This window comes from Asterias rubens, chromosome 4 (genome assembly GCF_902459465.1).
Source record: "Asterias rubens chromosome 4, eAstRub1.3, whole genome shotgun sequence".
NCBI lineage: Eukaryota > Metazoa > Echinodermata > Asteroidea > Forcipulatida > Asteriidae > Asterias > Asterias rubens.
In genome coordinates, this window is record NC_047065.1 from 20,828,564 (window position 1) to 20,846,930 (window position 18,367).

At 40.6% G+C, this 18,367-nt stretch overlaps 2 protein-coding genes across 2 annotated transcripts; one reads left to right on the top strand and one right to left on the bottom strand.

The window, feature by feature from the left end:
* Positions 1-588: 588 nt before the first annotated feature.
* LOC117289530 (aqualysin-1-like) lies at positions 589-8,050 on the top strand. Its single transcript, XM_033770674.1, has 9 exons — positions 589-618; positions 1,230-1,383; positions 1,712-1,852; positions 2,340-2,481; positions 3,161-3,394; positions 4,332-4,510; positions 5,295-5,466; positions 6,819-6,949; positions 7,471-8,050. Exons 2-9 carry the CDS (start codon positions 1,273-1,275, stop codon positions 7,474-7,476), a joined length of 1,116 nt encoding a protein of 371 aa, XP_033626565.1. The 5' UTR covers positions 589-618; positions 1,230-1,272; the 3' UTR covers positions 7,477-8,050.
* A 1,106-nt stretch (positions 8,051-9,156) lies between these two features.
* On the bottom strand, positions 9,157-11,791 carry LOC117289173. Its single transcript, XM_033770170.1, has 2 exons — positions 11,665-11,791; positions 9,157-10,406 (listed from the first exon to the last, which is right to left on the bottom strand). The coding sequence occupies exons 1-2, from the start codon at positions 11,789-11,791 to the stop codon at positions 9,157-9,159; spliced, it is 1,377 nt and encodes a 458-aa protein (XP_033626061.1).
* Positions 11,792-18,367: the final 6,576 nt, after the last annotated feature.

Genomic DNA, 18,367 nt, shown 5'->3' on the forward strand with positions numbered 1-18,367 from the left:
ACTTGTTGACGTTGTCCTCATATTTTCCTTGGAGCAACTACAAAACTGTCCTTTCTTTGCAAGATTTCTGTTCTTATTTCACAGACCCGAGGTGTGTTATAAACCACAACTTGTGACCGTTTATTCCCCCTCGACCCTGTGAGTGACCAGAAGAGGGGCCTATTTCTGGTCACTCAAAGTCCCTCGGGGGAATGGATGTATACTAACTAGTTACCGAATTGCCAGTCAATAATGTGTACAATATACCGAGCTACGCTGTAAACTATTCCACTCCATTGTCTCTTTTCGCGTAAACACTCCCATATTCGTGAACTTTTAAAATAATCGTTGTTCAAATTATGTAAACAGCTGATGACGTTCTCCTAAACATGATAATACTTGTCAACTGGGCAAAGGTTTACAATAAAACGCTGATAAAGGTCACTAAGGGAAAGTCCGTAACCTTTTATCAAACATCTGCTTGGTTCCAAATAACTATAATTAATGATTATGAAATAATATGTAACTTTCCTACGTCTTTCTTGTGTAAACAATGAGTTGATAAAGTCGACACTCACATAGTATAAATACCCCCCTTAAACAGCTATTCTTCACTCTGAAGCATCGCCTTCCTGACTGGTAAGTTGGCTTTATTTATTTCAGCAAAACAACAGTTCCTCGTTTGCTTTTCAGCTCTGTGTTCGCGGTTCGAATCTAGGCTTAGAAAGAAGCCCCCGTGTGTGGATTGGTTTTAAGTCACTGATTACGTTGTTTTGTTTGATTAGGTTGAATCTTAATTCTGCATCAGCTGATATTAAAGACTCTGGACACTATTGGTAATTGTCAAAGACCAGTCTTCTCACTCATCTCAGCATATGCATAAGATACCAAACCCGTGACAATTTGAGCTCAATCGGTCGTCGAAGTAGAAAGAAAATAATACCCTTGTCACACCACGTTGTGTGCTTTCAGATGCTTGATTTCGAGACCTCAAATTCTAAATCTGAGGTCTCGAAATCAATTTCATGGAAAATTACTTCTTTCTCTAAAACTTCTCCACTTCAGAGGGAGCCGTTTCTCACAATGTTTTATACTACCAACCTCTCCCCACTACTCGTTACCGACGAAGGTTTTTATGCTAATAGTTATTTTGAGTAATTACCAACAGTGTCCACTGCCTTTAACACTTAACAATAACATTTCAAAATTGATATTTGACTTTTAATTTGTTCTTCAAAATCCAACGTTAGCTTTGACTGTTCTCGTAGACTGTGGACGTCCTCATAACCAACCATGAAGCTGATCTTGTTGTGTCTGTGTGTGGCCGCTGCCAATGCCGCCCTTGCTCCAATTTACATGTCCCAGCGACGTGGCATTCCAAACAGCTTCATCATCAAAGCTAAGGTATTGTTATAATATTGCTTGATAACTGGGAATTTGAAGAAGAAAAATGAAAATGAAAAAAAGGCCTTGTGTGAGTCTTTTGTGAAAAAAAATTATTTCCTTTATGATTGTGCTGTAATTTTTTAATACCAATTTGTACATTTTTTTTAACTACAGTTTTCTCGGTGGTATTATTGTCAATAATTATAACGTGTATCGACAGTTTGTTATGGAACACAAATGCTCCAATTCTCACGAAACTATCACCTCGCATGTTGGTCATGTTTTCAGTTAGTACCTGAACTTTTGAGTTTAAAAGCTACTTATTTGATTCTCTCATTTCTTACAGGATGCATCCGTATTGGACCAGATAGAGACAGATATCTTGGCTGAGTTTCAGACCATGCGAATGCCGGCCCCAAAGGTGTCCAAGATCCGTGATCTGATTCCCGTTCTGAATCTACGAATCCCACCTCATATGATTAATATTGTAAGTAATAAGAATGACGGCAGTATTTATTCAATTTATTTCGTAATTTTAAGATCTTTATACAGGATGCAAATATCAACATAAAATACTAAATATCATACAACCGCCATGTTTTACTTTATGGTCATGTGGCTGAAAAATTAGAATAAGGGAAAATATAACTTAAAAATATACCTACATCACAACAGGTGCAACGCCAACGTTGAGTTGTCACCGCTGAAAACAATTTGCTTTTTGAATAAAAACAACTTGAGTTTCAACATGTCCCCTACCTATTCTTCTTATTGGGGTGCTTTGAAATACCCGCACTTTGCTTAAGCAATTTTGAGGAATGTCGGACACATTAATTATTAACAATATTTGGTTTGGGTAAATCTGGTGATATCCACCCAAACCAAACAGTGCAATCACATAGTGTCCACCACTTTTCGAAAAAGGCATGTGACTTGAGTGCAAGGGGTCAATAATTGAATTATTATTTCCGCAGATCCGCGCCATTGATGGTATTGAGTTCGTCGAGCAAGAAGCCATGGCGCAGATCTTAGGGCAGCAGTACAACCCAACTTGGGGAATTGACAGGATCGACTCAAGAGACGGGATTGATGGCGTCTACAACTTCAATGACGGCGGTTAGTTAATCCGACATGGTCACTTTTTAAATCATATTCTTCGATTTATATACGAAGCTCCGGATGGTAGTGGGGTTGTGCCAACAATATACTGGTTCCCTGTCATACCAAAGTGTGTCCATGACTGGATTTCATAAAGAGTTAAGACTGGTCTGAGTTACTGACGTCCTAATTTTAGACTAGTCTTAAGTTTTTAATACCTCATAGTCCTAAGCTATAGGACTAGTTCTAACTCTTTGTGAAATCGTCCCCATACAAATATCATTCAGAACTAATGATTTCGACATCTCGAAGTAAAATATTTTAGTGGAGTGATTTTATTTCATCATTCTGTACTGTTCATGATTCAATTTCTGTTTTCACAATTAAACACAAAACTCAAACAAACTACACATTCGCATGGAATGAAGAAATCATATTTTTTTAATTGTGTTTTATTTAAAGACCTTTGTGCACATGATGTCATTTGAGTAAAGCGCCCTCACTTTAGAGTTCTAAAGAAGCTTAATCATTGGCCAATCCCGTGCGCCGCGCGTACAAATCAGTGTGTTTCGATTGTTACATAATCGTTTTTGCCACTAAAGAAGATGGCGGCTTAATGACTTCAATCCACTGGGTCTAGTCCATGTGAAGCCATATTAATTACAACGTTTACCCACTATTTTGATTATTTGAACAGTCTTGGGAGAAGGTGGTCACGTCTACATCGTGGATACCGGTATGAGAACATCTCATTCAGAGTTTAATGGTCGCGCCCAGCTCATTTTCGGTGGGCCAGACGACAACGGTCACGGAACCCATTGTGGTGGTACTGTCGCTGGAGCTACCTACGGAATTGCACGCAAAGCGATGGTTTACAGTGCTAAAGTATGCACCAACTCTGGTGGTTGCCCTACCTACTTGATCCTCGACGGTAAGTGTCATCGTATCATTGTCATAATACACATCATCTAAACTGCGCCAATAAAGTATCTAAACACTTTGGTCAGAATTAATCGGAACTTCAAAATAGTATGCAAAATAATAATTTATTAGTTTATTCGATTCACAGTTATCTTCTGCGCATTTATTTGCGTCACGATGTTGTTTGGCGGGTTTGTTGGCACTTCATTGGCTTAAGGTTGAATTTCAAAAGTTGCAAAAGCCGCTAATCACCGAAGGGAACTCGCACAAGCATATCACACACAGACAATGATAAAAACAAGGCGGGCAAAAATCATGTTGACATTATTAGTCACCGTACAACGTCTCAGTCTCACTCATGCATAAAACATGTCCCTGTCCCCATGGGTAGCAGTACACTTTCCAAACCGGGCACATATATTAACAAAAAAAGAGGACTATATGGGTCCACGGTTGGTGAAAGGTCCACGGTATTTTTGATTCGGCTTCAGGCTTCGTTCTCTCGTCTGAAGCCCTGGGCACGTACGCAAAGCACACGCAGTATTGTCAAAAAAACTGCGGGGCCAAGCTAGCCTGAGCTGAATCTGGAGCAGGGGCCGTGGTTTCGTGTTGCAACTCTTCAACACTTTAAAAACTGATATGTTTAATTAACACCATGGTTTTGCCACATATAACAACAAATGAGTAAAATTTAACATAATAGGGTGTTAAAATAGCACCCATTTCTGCAAAATCAATTACATTGGTGTTATGTTAACCCCTTATGATGTTAATCTCTTCGGTATATATTATGTGAAAACGCCAACGGTGTCAGTTTTAACATCCCAGTTTCTGAACTGCAATATACAAAACTCTTGGAGGAACTAATGTTATATGTCTACTGCAACGTAACTTCTCCGATAACATGAACACCTTTTTAAACAAACTTTTTGTTTCCACTTGTGTAGGGTTGAATGCAGTTTCGCAGAGACCGAAAGGTGTTGTATCAATGTCTCTTGGTGGTGGTGCAAACCATGCCCTCGATGCTGGAGTCCAGGCACTGATCGATACTGGTTACGTACTTTCCATCGCGGCAGGAAACTCCGACTCGGATGCCTGCTACAACTCACCTGCCCGCGTTCCCGACGTAAGTTGCATTTCCCGGTCTGAAAACACTTTTGTTGTTGATGGGTGCGTTCGATTAGCTTCCCCGGGTCAACCCCGATCTGTCCCCGGTAAGATCGAATAGCTTTGACGTCATTCCAGGGGCTCACCCGGGTCAGCCCCTAGTGCCCGTCTTGTGGAACGGGTCACTTGGGGCTGGTCCGAGGTGCACGCGACGGGGAGTGATCGTTCGATTAGCTCTTCAGGGGCTCACCCGAATGAGCACCACCGGGTCGACAAACGGAAGCTAATCCAACGCACCCTAGATTTAAATATTTATTTATATATTTATTGGTTATTTAATTAAAAACAGCACAATGAACGTCGGTGTGGCAACCGAGAAGTTGAATTGCACTGGAACAAAAAAAAATATATATTTTTTTTAAGTAGCAAAAGGTGAAACACACAATAGGTAATACGCAAGAACTATAAACAATCAAAACACCAAATAATCAATCAACGCAAAACCATCAATAAATTGACTTTACAAAAAATTAAGGTACACACTGTTGATAGAAAAAGCCATCAATAAACATCAGATATCAGGGTTTTACGAAAAACGTTTGAAAAGTATATGGACAGATACAAAACGAAGATATTTACTAAGACACAAAATGTATATCGTGTTGTACTAAAGAACACTGGTCTCAGTTATTCACTACTAGCCATCATACACGAGCAGGAAACAAATTAAAGTCACAGAAGTTTTGCCTGATCAAAAAAAAATGTCTTAAAGTATTAAACATAATAATATTGTATTCTTTCAGGCACTCACCGTAGCAGCTTCAGACAATCAGGACCAAATTGCTTATTTCTCATGCTGGGGCAGCTGTGTTGATATCTTCGCACCCGGTGTAAACATTGAAAGTGCCAGTCATAATTGGGACACTGGCTCTGCTACCATGTCAGGCACATCAATGGCTTGCCCACACGTTTCAGGTAAGTCTCATTGTTGTTGTTTTTTCTATAGAAAGACGTAGAAATTTGGTCTCTACTGGTCTTTCAAAGATGTTGCTTTTAAACTTTACTTGCTACTTTGCCAAGTTAACTATAAATAAATGGTAAAGTTGCAGGTACAACCACGTGTAAATCTCTTTTTTGGGAGTATAATGGCTCTAAAAAAGAGCCGGTGTGGTCTCGACGTTTCAAACAGTACACTCTGCTGGTCTTCAACACTCACACAACAGAGATTTACACATTGTTGTACCCGCAAGATTACTTTTTTATTTTTAGTTTATTCATACTTATCTACACCAAAAGCTTCAAACAATGCTTATGCCAAGTTGTATTAACCAGGTACTTGAGCGAAAATGGCTAGTTGTGATCTCTACTGAGTTTCATTTCAAATAATTATTTTCAGTCAATAAAGGAATTCGATATGACTATTAATAGATTTGAATTGAGTAAAAAAAAAACGTTTTATTTTTTGTATTACTATTTTTATTTTATTTTATTATTATTATTATTATTTCATCTTATCACAGTTCGCAAAAGAAAGATCATATTTTCATTTGTGCCGGATCACCTCGAGTCGGGCTACGTCTCGTAGCCTAAGATATCGAGGGTCTTTCTTAGAATCCTCGCTGTTCCCAACAGCGCCGCCTTCTGCAACAGATCTTTACAAACTGTAAATTTGAGAACGAAATTCTGCTACAGTGCTAGTTTTGCCACTCACTGTTCGTCATTTGGCCGTATCCAATTTTTGGGTTGTTTTATATCCATGTTAAAAGGCCAATTTAATAAATGAAACTAACATCTTGCTTCTGCCTCTCATAACAGCTAAACGCGCGCGACTAAGTTGGAAACCAGAGTAAATGATTCTGCCGCAGACAACGTTCACTAAATTATTCGGGCTCTTTCACTATGACAAATTTTAATGCTCGGTCAAGTTTTCTCAAAAATAGCCATAACACACTCCCCTTAATTCCACCTAGCCCCAGAACTCTCAATCTTTCGAGATAAATTCAGCTGGCTTAGTTAAAATACAAAGCGATGAACGAGGTTAGAAAGTCAGAAATCCAAGTTGTATGCATAAAGGAGTACACTCCTTATGCTGAATCAGTGGCCACACTTGGCTTACTGTGTTTAAACACTTCTGGCTGTGGTTATATCATCCGTTTAAACACCCCACGTGATGTCCTCTGAACCAATCGAAATGGAGAAACTATCCCAGGTATTCATGAATGAAGAAGACTAACATAATTATTTCAGGGAACCCCAGGTCTGCCGCACAACGGGCATGGTAGACAAGACTAGTCATAGATTACTGAAATATTTGTTTGCAATTTCAGGTGTTGCTACACTGTACTTTGTCAAAAATGGAGGTGCAACCGGTGTAGTATCGCAACTGCTTGGAGATGCGAGCAACGGGAAAATATACTACACCAAGGGATCGCCCAACAAGCTCCTTTACACTGGAAATGTGAGTACCTCAGATCTTTAAAAAAAAGTGTTTTTTTAGTTGTGCACCGGGCTTGCTTGTAACTCGCTGTAAACCACATGGGGCAGCACGTGTACTGTAGATGTCGTAGCAAAACACTAAACACTAAAAATTTTTGTTTAAACCTTTGTTTTCACTGCCCTGCACGTTACGCGAGCAAACACGTGAACATAAACGTTAGAACATGTTGTTGTTTCTAGGTGACGTCACCACTTTAGGATTATTTCATGCTCACGTATGACGTCCGCACAACGTACGTACCTGACGTGAAAAAAATGTAAACTTCACGTATTCCAACTTCGATGACCAATTGAGCCCAAATTTTCATAGGCTTGTTATTTTATGGTTATTGTGGGATACATCAAGTTAGAGCACTGGTCTTTGACAATTACCAAGCGTGTACAATGCCTTTAAGGGGCCACGTATAAATCAGATGTCAACCATCAAGTTTTTGACTTTCATGTGTTAATAAGCTTATTTTTGTGTGTGTGTTTCTCCTGCAGTTGTAAACGACAGCAATGGTATGGACATGAATGATGTTTCAGGCACAGTCACGGACGAGAAACTTGAAGCTGTTAATAGCAGCAGATCACATGGTCCCCTCTTCAAAGAAATAATAACTTTAGATTCCAGTTTCGCACTGGTCTTATAACTCCATCCCTTACTGAAACAAACTATCATAACTACAATATCACAATTGTTTCGTTTCCGTTTTGTCTGATGCCTCCTCTTGTTTAAGTTAATTGTAGTGATGTCAAAATTAATTTGTGATCAGGCGGCCATCTTGTGGAGAACAAATACACGAACACTTTGTCAATCACAAGGGCCTCCCGATTTTTTCTTTATTTATATCTGGCCTGTAAGTTTAAGTATTATAGTATATAATACAATATTTCGAATAAAAATAGCGGATTGGTGCCGACAATCTCTTTCTTGTTGATGTGTCAACAGTCCAGATGTGTCTTCTATCGAAGCCAGGCTCGCCGGCACTATTTCCAGTAATACTGTTAATACTATTCTTGACAGAAGACTATGTCCTAAAGGTCTGATATTAATAAAGAGTAATCAAAATACGCAGAAGAATTCTTGTCACGGGCTGTGTTCATTTTGAGTTTCCCTTTTTTAGTGACGGATATATTCTATAACTTGAGTGAGACGACGGTAATAGCCGAAGAAAGTGGTATCCTTTTGACCATTGAGAGAGTGTTGGTAACAATAAGTCTAGCACATGTATTTTGTAATGCTTATGACACTGGACACTATTGGTAATGGTCAGTCCCCTCACTTGGTGTATAACTCAAAATATGCACAAAATATGCACAACATGGGAGAGGTTGATGTTATAAAACATTGTGAAAAACGGCTCCTTCTGAAGTAACGTAGTTTTCGAGAAAGCAGTAATTTTCCACGCCTTTGTTTTCGAGACCTCAAGTTTAGAATTTGTGGTCTCGAAATCAAAGCCGTTATCTTGCAACTCCGACGACCAATCGAGTTCAAATTTCACAGGTTTGTATTTTATGCACATTTTGAGATACACCAAGTGAGAGACTGATCTTTGACAATTACCAATAGTGTCCAGTGTCATTAATGCGTCGAGGGGTGCTACTGGCGCTACTTCGTAAACTCAACCAAAAATACAAAAAATGGTGTTTGAAGCTTGGCATGGTGTGGAGAATAAGAGCAACTTTACATATAAATATTAATAGTAAACTTGCGGGTACAACCACGAGTAAAAACTCTTTTGAAGGAGTGGTGGCCCTTAAAAGAGCCGGTTTGTTTTCGACGTTTCGAACAGTATACTCTGCTCGTCTTCAGGAGAATGCTGGACTACTGGTGGGGGTGGAGCATATGTATGGCTGGAGGGATGCACTTTGGGGCGGGAAGGATCGAAGCTGTTCTTGTCCGGTGAAGCGTGTGAGTTGGTTGCTGTCTGGATGTGTGTGCGTTGGAGTGTGTCAGTGTTGTGGTGAGCTGCTGCTGGAAGTGTTGGCTTGAGAAGTGGTGACAAGATGTCATTGATGAAGAATCCGATGTCTTGTGGAACTGTGTTGTGGGCCTTGATCTCGATTGCCTCCCTAACTCTGCGTTGGTGCCAGAACTTGACTGGGGCGATGAGCTGAGTTTCCATTTGATGAAATGATCTTGTTCCTGTGAGTGTTTGATGATTGCTGAGTTGTCTAGGTGTCCTTTTAGTCTTGATTCTGGTAGATGTTGCGGCCGGTCTCCCCGATGTAGACTTTACCGCATTCACAGGGAATCCGGTCAACGCCGGGCTTGCCTTGGGTGTCTTGTTTGTCCTTGTGTGTTTGAAGAGATGCTTGTATCTTGTTGGGTGCTGTGTGGAAGGTCTTGACTTGTACTTGGCTGAAGATGCGTTGAAGTTGGTGTGTTGCGTGGCCGATGTAAGGGATGGTGACGGTTGCCTTGAATTCTGGTCTGTCTTCAGGTGAGAGGCTTGGTTTGGGCTGGCTGAAGTTAAAAGACTTGTATCCGTTGAGTTGTAGTGATGTCTTGATGTGGTGAAGTTCCTGCTTCAAGGTGTCTTGGTCGCATGTGTTGAACGCACTGCGGACCAAAGTGTTTTGGACAGCAGACTTGAAGCGAGGATGGTGGAATGAAGAGCTGTGTAGATATCGGTCGGTGTGTGTGGGCTTGCGATGTACAGTGTGAGCAAGGGTCCCATCTTCTCTTCTGGTGACTTGGACATCGAGGAAAGAGATGGTCTTGTTTTCTTCTTGCTCCATGGTGAATTTGATGAGTGGATGCTGAGAGTTGAGGTGTTGCAGGAACTGGCGAAGTGCTGTCTTTCCGTGGGGCCAAACCACGAAGGTGTCATCAACATAGCGGAGCCAGAGGTTGGGGCGAAGATCAGCGTTCTCGATGGTATCCAGTTCAAACTCTTCCATGAACAAATCAGCAAGGACCGGGGATAGAGGAGATCCCATGGCGGCCCCTGAGGTTTGTTCATAGAACTGGTCCCTCCACCGGAAACTGGATGAGGAGATGCAGGTGACGAGGATATCATATGCTTCTATATTTGGTATGTTTGTGAAGAGGGAGACTACGTCAAAACTGACAAGAATGTCAGATTGACTGAAGTAGATGTCTTTGATTATGTTGACGAACTGGCTTGAGTTGGTGATGTGATGTTGGGTGTTACCGACAAGTGGTTGCAGGATCTTGGTGAGATATCTGGCTGTGTTGTATGTCGGAGAACCTCTGGATGCCACGATGGGACGGAGTGGAACATCGGGCTTGTGTATCTTTGGTTGACCAAAAAAGCGTATGCAGGTGGGTGCAGAGGACAGTACGTGAGTGCGTCGATGACTTGATCTTGATAGAGAGCGCGGAGCTGGTTGTTGATGTTGCGTTCGATGGCAGCGGTTGGATTTCTTGGCAGGGGTCTGTACGTATCGGTCGACAGAATATCTGTCACCTTCTGGTTGTAATCAGCAGTGGGGAGTTTCAGTTTTAGATGTGGGTGGAAAACCCAAGAAAATTATCACAGGAAAAACCCACACAGTCGGGAAGGTCTCAAAAGTGAAAACCCAATCTACATAGTGTCAACTGAGAAATCAACAATGGGAGTTTCAGTTTTAGATGTGGGTGGAAAACCCAAGATAATTATCACAGAAAAAACCCGCAGTATGTCAGGTAAGGACTCAAAAGTGAAAACCCAATCTACATACATGTAGTGCCAACGGAGAAAAAAACAACGGGAGATTCAGTTTTAGATGTGGTAGGAAAACCCAAGATAATTATCACAGGAAAAACCCGCAGTATGTCAGGTAAGGACTCAAAAGTGAAAACCCAATCTACAAAGCGTCAACTGAGAAATCAACAATGGGAGTTTCAGTTTTAGATGTGGGTGGAAAACCCAAGATAATTATCACAGGATAAACCCGCACAGTCAGTAGGGACTACAAATAAACCAATCCACAATGTTCCAAAGGAGACACTGAAGGGTATGGCGTGTCAAACGTTGCATTATTCGATAATGTACAATGTATGTGCGATGTTTCTCATATATATGCGATAATTGTCACATAAATGTGCGATATTCATTTGATGTATGTGTGACCGGCTTAAATAAATGATCCTGCGGGACACAATCTTCGCTGTTCCAGACTTTTATTTATATCTGAATTGAAGACGGAGAAAATAATGTGATGTTAAGTCTCCGACGTCAAAGGAAAGAGTCTAATCAAATAAACATAATTTAAATAGAACATTAAGAATAAAACTTACAAGTCACAAATACTATTTACAATTAATTAGGAAATCCTTAAAAGACGCGAGAGTGTTGCTGTTTTCCAGCCTAGAAATTAAGTATTTTAGAAATAAACAAATCAATGAAATAATCCGTGAACTTGGATAAAGACTATCTATAATAAACGATTTGCCAAAGATTGGAAATGGATGTGCGATGTTCGTTCTTATATAATGTGCGAAAACGGAATTGTAGGATATAGTATGGCTTCCTGTCCACTTGATCCCTGTATCCGTAATGTTTTGGATTGGGCCAGACTATACTGTGGACGGTATAGTATGGTTCCTATGGTTCAATGAGGAGATGGGCGTAGGGTTTAACAGTCATTTTTATAATAAGCGGGTTTTCTTTTCATGCAGGTTTCCCCTGAAAAACAAAAAGGTGTTAAGAAAGTGGATCTTGGCAACTGGTCGAGATGAGTGGTTACCAACTAGACTCCGCTTTATTTGTGGTAAACACTTTAACGACAGCTGCTTCAAGCCTAATACCGGTCTCTCTTCAGGTAAGAGGATTTTTAGACACGCAACTCCCACGAAGGGAACAAGGCCAACCATTTCAACAGCAGTCCAGGTTTGCGAATCGGAGCTGGAGCCCCTCGTTCCTCGCAAGCGACGAAGACTGGTCAACGATGAGCATACCTACTGCACACCTGACAAAATTAAAAAATCAAACAAGAAGGTGAGGAGTCTCCATCAGAAGATACGTCGACTTGTCCAGAAAAACAGAACCATGAAAGACGTGCTGATAACATTGAAAGATAAATCTCTCGTGGCAGACGATGTGTATCAGCTCCTCAGCAGTTTTTTTTTCTGGCATGGCGTTAGATCTCTTTAAATCCGAGTATGAAAATGCAGCTTTGAAGTCGGGTGGGAAGAGATATTCGTCAGAATTAAAGCAATTTGCACTGGCTCTGCATTATCATTCTCCGAAAGCCTACGACTACTTGAGAAGTGTACTTCATCTTCCAGATCCTTCCTCAATCAGAGCCTGGACAGCATCAGTGGATTGCCAACCAGGTTTCCTCTCAGAAGTTATAACAAGTCTGAGTGAGGCAGCATTGAAAACCCCATTGATGACTGACTGTGTCTTGGTATTAGATGCCATGTCCATACGCAAGGGGACAGTCTGGGACTCCCAACAACATAAATTTGTTGGTTTTCTTGACTATCCAGGATTGGTAAGGGAAGTGGGTGACACCACTCTTGCAACTGAAGCTTTGGTTTCCATGGCGGTTGGATTAACTGGAAACTGGAACCATGTCGTTGGCTACCTCTTTGTAGATCATTTTTCCGGTACAGTCCAAGCACAACTTGTGAAAGATTGCATCATCTTGTTAGCTGACCATGGTCTTCGTGTTCATGGAGTTGTTTCAGATGGCACATATGCAAATCAAACAACAGCAAGACTCCTCGGCGTAAATCTGGATTCCGACAAGCCAAAACCTTCATTCGATCATCCTACACTTCCAGGGCAAAGTATACAGTATATTTTCGATGCATGTCATATGTTGAAGCTGAACAGAAATATGCTAGCTGATCTAAAAGTTATGCACGTCGACGAAGGGGGATGGGAATACATCGAAAAGCTGCAAGCTATCCAAGAAAAAGATTCACTAAACTCTCGGCAACCGACTTACGAAACATCACGTACAATGGCAACAACACAAAATGAACGTCAAGCTTGCAGCACAGACCTTGAGCGCCTCTGTTGCTGACGCAATCGACTTTCTCAGAGAAGACATGAAGATGGAAGAGTTCAAAGACAGCAAGGTAACAACAGATTTCATTAGAACAATCAACAAAGTTTTTGACATGCTAAACTCAAGAAACCCTTTTTCCAAAGGGTTTGTAGTGAATTCCATTAACAGCTGCCAAGCATGTGTTAGCTTTTAGTGCTCGCACTGGAGACTTTTACCATTCCCCTATTGTACATGTATATGACCATCTGGGAATGTCAGTTGAAATGGTGAACAATGAACTCCAAAACCCCCAGTGTAGTGTAAAAGCCTATTGTAAGTTCCTTTGTGTACGCCTATTGAGCAGGCCCTAATCTTTTTCCTTAGTGTACATAGCCATATAAAAGCAATGCAGACAATTTGTCGCCCTCACTCTTCTCCAGCTTTTGGTACAGAAAGGTTGTATCTCTCTAACTTATATAGTCGTAGTATTTATTAAGGTTCATTTATTGTGGTTGTCCAAAGGCTGACTGGAACCTGAATTGGTAGTACACTACTCCTATACAGCAACCTTTCAGCTGGAGGACACCATTAGGGTATAAAGTAATATCTCTTAATAATTAAATATAAATAGTAGCTAAGTAATTGTATTTGTGAGATCTTAAATATTTGAATGAAGTCAAAGCTGACCAGCGCCGCCAAATGAAGCTTAATTCCGCCCAGACTCAGAAATAGTGTATATAACTGTAACCAAATACCCTATAGGTTCAAGATGCCCCTTCGAACTTGCAATCAACATTACTGGGAGGACTATTTGCTGAGCGTACCGGACTATTTGCAGTCTATTCGAGACAGCAATGGGAATGCGATTATAAAGGGTCGACGGAAAACGGCATTTATTTGGTTCCAGATGACGATACTCGGTATACATGCGATTGCTACGAACGTGCTTACAAGACCAGTCCATCAGTTTCGGTACGTTCTAACGTACAAGATGTCACAAGACCACCTTGAGTTGTTCTTCAGCAAGATAAGAAGGAGGGGAGGTTGGAACAACAACCCTAATGTGCAACAATTTACTTGGCCCTCCGCAAAATCCTTCTGAAGAACAGCATAGCCCCTTCAAAGAGAGCGAATTGTCTCAGTTTTGAAGGTGGTGCAACTGAACGAGCTGTTTTCAATTTTAATGGGGTCGTCGCCAAGTAGATCATGGTTCTCAAGAAGTGTCAACCAATCCAGATGAGGACGTTTTGGCTTTCCTTAGCACATTGGTCGACGAAGGAGTACGTGGAGAAATTAAAGATAACATAATTTTCTACATCTGTGGATACATAAGTCGCTCCCTGTCAAAAGTTGTCAAGTGCCCTACATGCCGTTCAGCACTGGCATGCTCCGACTCAGCATTACCAGCAGGCCGACTTACAACCCGAAAAGACCGCGGTGGTTTGGTTATGGCTGCAGATGGAGTATTCAAAGTGGTCAAGGCGACGGAGAAAACCTTCAGGTATAGTTTGCATTAAGTTTCGTTAATTGCTAAACAAACTGCTTGTTTCCATCAGTGGCTTTAAACGGCACAACATTATTATAATTGTTTTTCAGACGAACTTTCATTTTATTTACTATTTGGCAGATACATGGTTTCCAAAGAACAAAACAAGATGTGTTCTTCTAAACAACTGGATCTAAAGATGGAAATAAATGTAATGGCGCATCTCCAGATTCACAGCCTCTTCTCATCACTCACTCGAGGAACATTTCTTTGACCATGAATTCGGCATTGAAGATGACCACGTGTCAACCCTAGTCAGAGAGATCATCAGGCTGTATATAAAGATAAGACTTCATAATTATGGAAAATCTAACACGAGGATGATTAATGGCGTCTCAAAAAGGCATCGACTGAACAAAATCATTCTCTTTTTACACCAGTAGGCTCCCAGGTAGGCTATCCTTCAGTTCAATTCAATTCACATTGTTTCCACAATGTCAAAATACAGCATTTCAGAGTGCATACAATGTTAATGAACAGTATACAAAAATGGAGGCCGTTTTGATGAGCCGAGGCTTGTATGTAATCAGCCGTGAACACAAGACAGAGACAAGATAAACGGCAAAACAGAGGACGTTCGACGAGGGACCACAAACAACTTACAAACAAAATAAAAAATAACAACACTTGTTGATTAACTAAAATTAAAATACGGTATTTTTAAAGACAAAATGATGATGGTAGCCCTATACCATCAAGTCGAACTTCCGGTTTTCGTGTACAGTTTTAGTAAGCCTGTGTAAAATGATTACCAAGTTAATCTGGGCCCAATTTCATAAAGCTGTCTACCGGTATGCAAGCTTTTGTACGTGTTTGATTTTTTTTTTGCGAGCTCACCGAAATTGTTATAGCACAAACCCGGCAGCTAGCGAAGTGGTGCGCCCATACGCACACGTACGCGAATGGGCAGTCGCGTACGTAAGCGCGCACGCCGAGTGCAAAATTTTTTGCGCCATAGATATAGAATTAAAATAACTAGATCGGCCGCGTGACATACGCGCCGTTGCCTGTGTAGAAACAGTTTTGGTTCGCCATGGACGCGGTAAAATGTCACGTGCTGACGGCAACGCTCAGAATAAAAATAATTGACAAAGCCAGTTTCGTGTGACTAACAAGTAGGGTACATATTAAACGATCGTCTTAACATTGACTTAACATGTTTGTGGGTAGCTACAATGCAGTTCAAACTAACCAATTAACTAGTAAAGTTTTTAAATTCAATTAATTCAGTTCCATTCAGACACACATTTCATTTCCATACTTCTGTGAAAGGGTCGACAAGATGAAGCTATGGAGTAAAGCAATGAAGACCTAAGCAGGATAAATGTAATGATAAGATAAGAGTATGTGACTGTTTTGATAAGTAGAACCTTGTAAAAAAAAAAAGACAGAGAGACAAACACAAAAAACACAAAAAGACAGACAGACACGCAAACAAAAGAACAGACGAACATAAGACATGACAGCTGAAACAAGATAGATGAAATTGTGTCGAACATTGAAGCTTAAGCAATTCCTGAAAGTATCCTTGAAGATTCGGGTAAAAAAATCCCCGAAGAGGAGATAAAACATGCTCTCTTTCAAATGAACGAAAACAAAAGTCTATGTGAAAACGGGCCCACGGTAGAATTTTACCAAATGTTTTGGTATATTCTTTGTAATGACATCTTGGAATAATACAATGACTGTTTCGCTTCGCTGAAGGGGTTTTAAGCAATTCTATGAGGTCCGCTCTGGTCAAACTTAATAGAAGTTGAGGACCCGTCATAATTTAAACAACTGGCGTCCTAATAGTCTTTTAAATGTTGACTACAATATTTTGTAAAAGCTATCACCAATCGTCTGAAACCAGTCATATCCTTTGCAGTTGTATTGCCCTTTGAACAAAACCAACTTAGAACACACGCTTCGTAATATCTGGCCGTGAAGCTTCTCTGTAGTTTTTTCCCCGAAGTCATTCGCCCTGACTCGAAGATACTGGCGAGCGATGCTGGTTACCACTTACCAGGCTCTCTCCATGTGATGGATCGTGGAGGAAAGAATTAGCTGGATCAAGGGTGTGCTGTGGTGACTAAAACACACCACTCTTAATCATATCTTGGGCTGCTCTTCCTTCCATGGTCTCCATAAAATGGCCATAGGTGACGGTGTGGTGGTACCATTATACATACGGAACACTCTCTTCCTGTTTACTCTGTGCAACCAAATGCACATCCTCTTTTTGTCCTTGAGGGGAAATCTGAGATGGAAACAAAAAGCAATAGGGTCTATACGTTAATATGAGCTTTAATGTTGCTTGTTTGTATGTCACACTTGAAAAATAACTCTGCAACTTGGCGCTGGATGTCTGTTTCGAATATGAATTCAAATGATGTCAGTTGCCTCAGCTGATGAATGCACCTTTGGATTTAATCAGAACGCAAGCATTTCTATGCTATGGTTACTGACTGTCCAGTTAATAGTTTGCTTCGCCGTTGGTGTTAGTAATCTATCTAAATTTCTTTTCTTTCTTTTGTTCTTGTTTTCTGAAAAGAACCGTTAGTTTAACCTCAATAACGAACTCTGACTCTGGACTCCTGTATCATCGACCACCCTCAACAAGTTAGGCCTAGCATTTATCCCAACTATAGTGCACGCATAAATTTGTATAATGAGTGTACATGTTCATGTACTTGTACTCACCTATGGTATCTCAGTTTAGGGAGAGATTGGTTCTGTTCTCCTCCCTCGGCTTTTACATGTAGCTGCTGCACAATTATTCACCATTTCATCTACACCATAAGAAATACTCGGTAAACGTTAGGCCTATTCTAAAATGGATGGAAAGAGACTACAGTATCCGGAAATTTAAAGACGTTTGGCTCCTCGTTTTAGTCAAAATGTGTGTTTGGTCGTCGAAAGCATGCTCGTCACATCATTTCAAATGTTGCGCGTTGCCGTCAGCACGTGATTAATGGCAGCGCACAGGCTGAACCAGCGTATTGTACGCGCGGCCGATCTAGTTATTCTATTCTATATCTATGGTCTGCGCTCAGGGTGGCTTCAAAACGCGGAGCAAGTTAGCGCTATAGTCAATATAGACCTTTTCGCAAATACTGGGGCGCGCGCGTAAAGCTTGGAATTAGGTGCATTGTGGTCTAGCTGGTATCCAAATTTGCTCTGTATCTATCCCACAATGCACCTCATTCAACAGTCTGCGCTTGCCCATTGGTATTTGCGATAAAGTCTATAATAATACAGCTTTATAACACCCCTTACAAGTATTCTGCCTGCTCATTGGTTTAGAGCGCGTCACATGACATGTCTTAGTTTTGCTAGACGACGGCCGTGTGATAGTGACGGCATTTTATGAAACAAATTTTTTTTCTATTTGATAAGTAACTCTCGAACAAGTCCAAGGCTATTCCACGGATACCGTAATGTTCTAATTTACGAAGCACAATTTAATGATTAACTGTGTCGAAAGCCTTGGACAAGTCCAAAAATACACCAATAGAGATGTTCTTGTCATCAATAGCTTGTGATAATTTATTAACTACATAAGAAATTGCTAGGTCAGTTGAGCGATTTTCTCTAAATCCAAATTGGGATTCAGACAGAATATTGTTTTTGTTTATAAAAGAGTTTAATCTAGAATAAATTAACTTTTCAAAAGTTTTTGAGAATATAGATACTACTGTGATGGGTCTATAGTTTTCAATATCATGCTTCTTGCCCTTTTTATGTATTGGAGTAACTTTGCCTATTTTTAACCCGTCAGGAAAAATTCCTAACGCAAAAGACATATTGAACAGCTTGGCTAAAGGCTTCGCTAATGAATACCTAGCCTGTTTAATAACAAAAGAACTTAAACCGTCACAGCCCGACGCCTTTCCACGAGGAATTTTGTTAAGAATATCCACTACT

Excerpts from the sequence above, each read along its gene's own strand:
- LOC117289530 (XM_033770674.1), top strand. The coding sequence starts at position 1,273 with ATGAAGCTGATCTTGTTGTGTCTGTGTGTGGCCGCTGCCAATGCCGCC. Across the intron at positions 1,384-1,711 it reads GCTTCATCATCAAAGCTAAG|GATGCATCCGTATTGGACCA; the intron begins GTATTGTTATAA and ends CATTTCTTACAG. Across the intron at positions 2,482-3,160 it reads CTACAACTTCAATGACGGCG|TCTTGGGAGAAGGTGGTCAC; the intron begins GTTAGTTAATCC and ends TTATTTGAACAG.
- LOC117289173 (XM_033770170.1), bottom strand. The coding sequence starts at position 11,791 with ATGGTTGGCCTTGTTCCCTTCGTGGGAGTTGCGTGTCTAAAAATCCTC. Across the intron at positions 10,407-11,664 it reads AATAAAGCGGAGTCTAGTTG|AAGGTGACAGATATTCTGTC; the intron begins GTAACCACTCAT and ends GATTACAACCAG.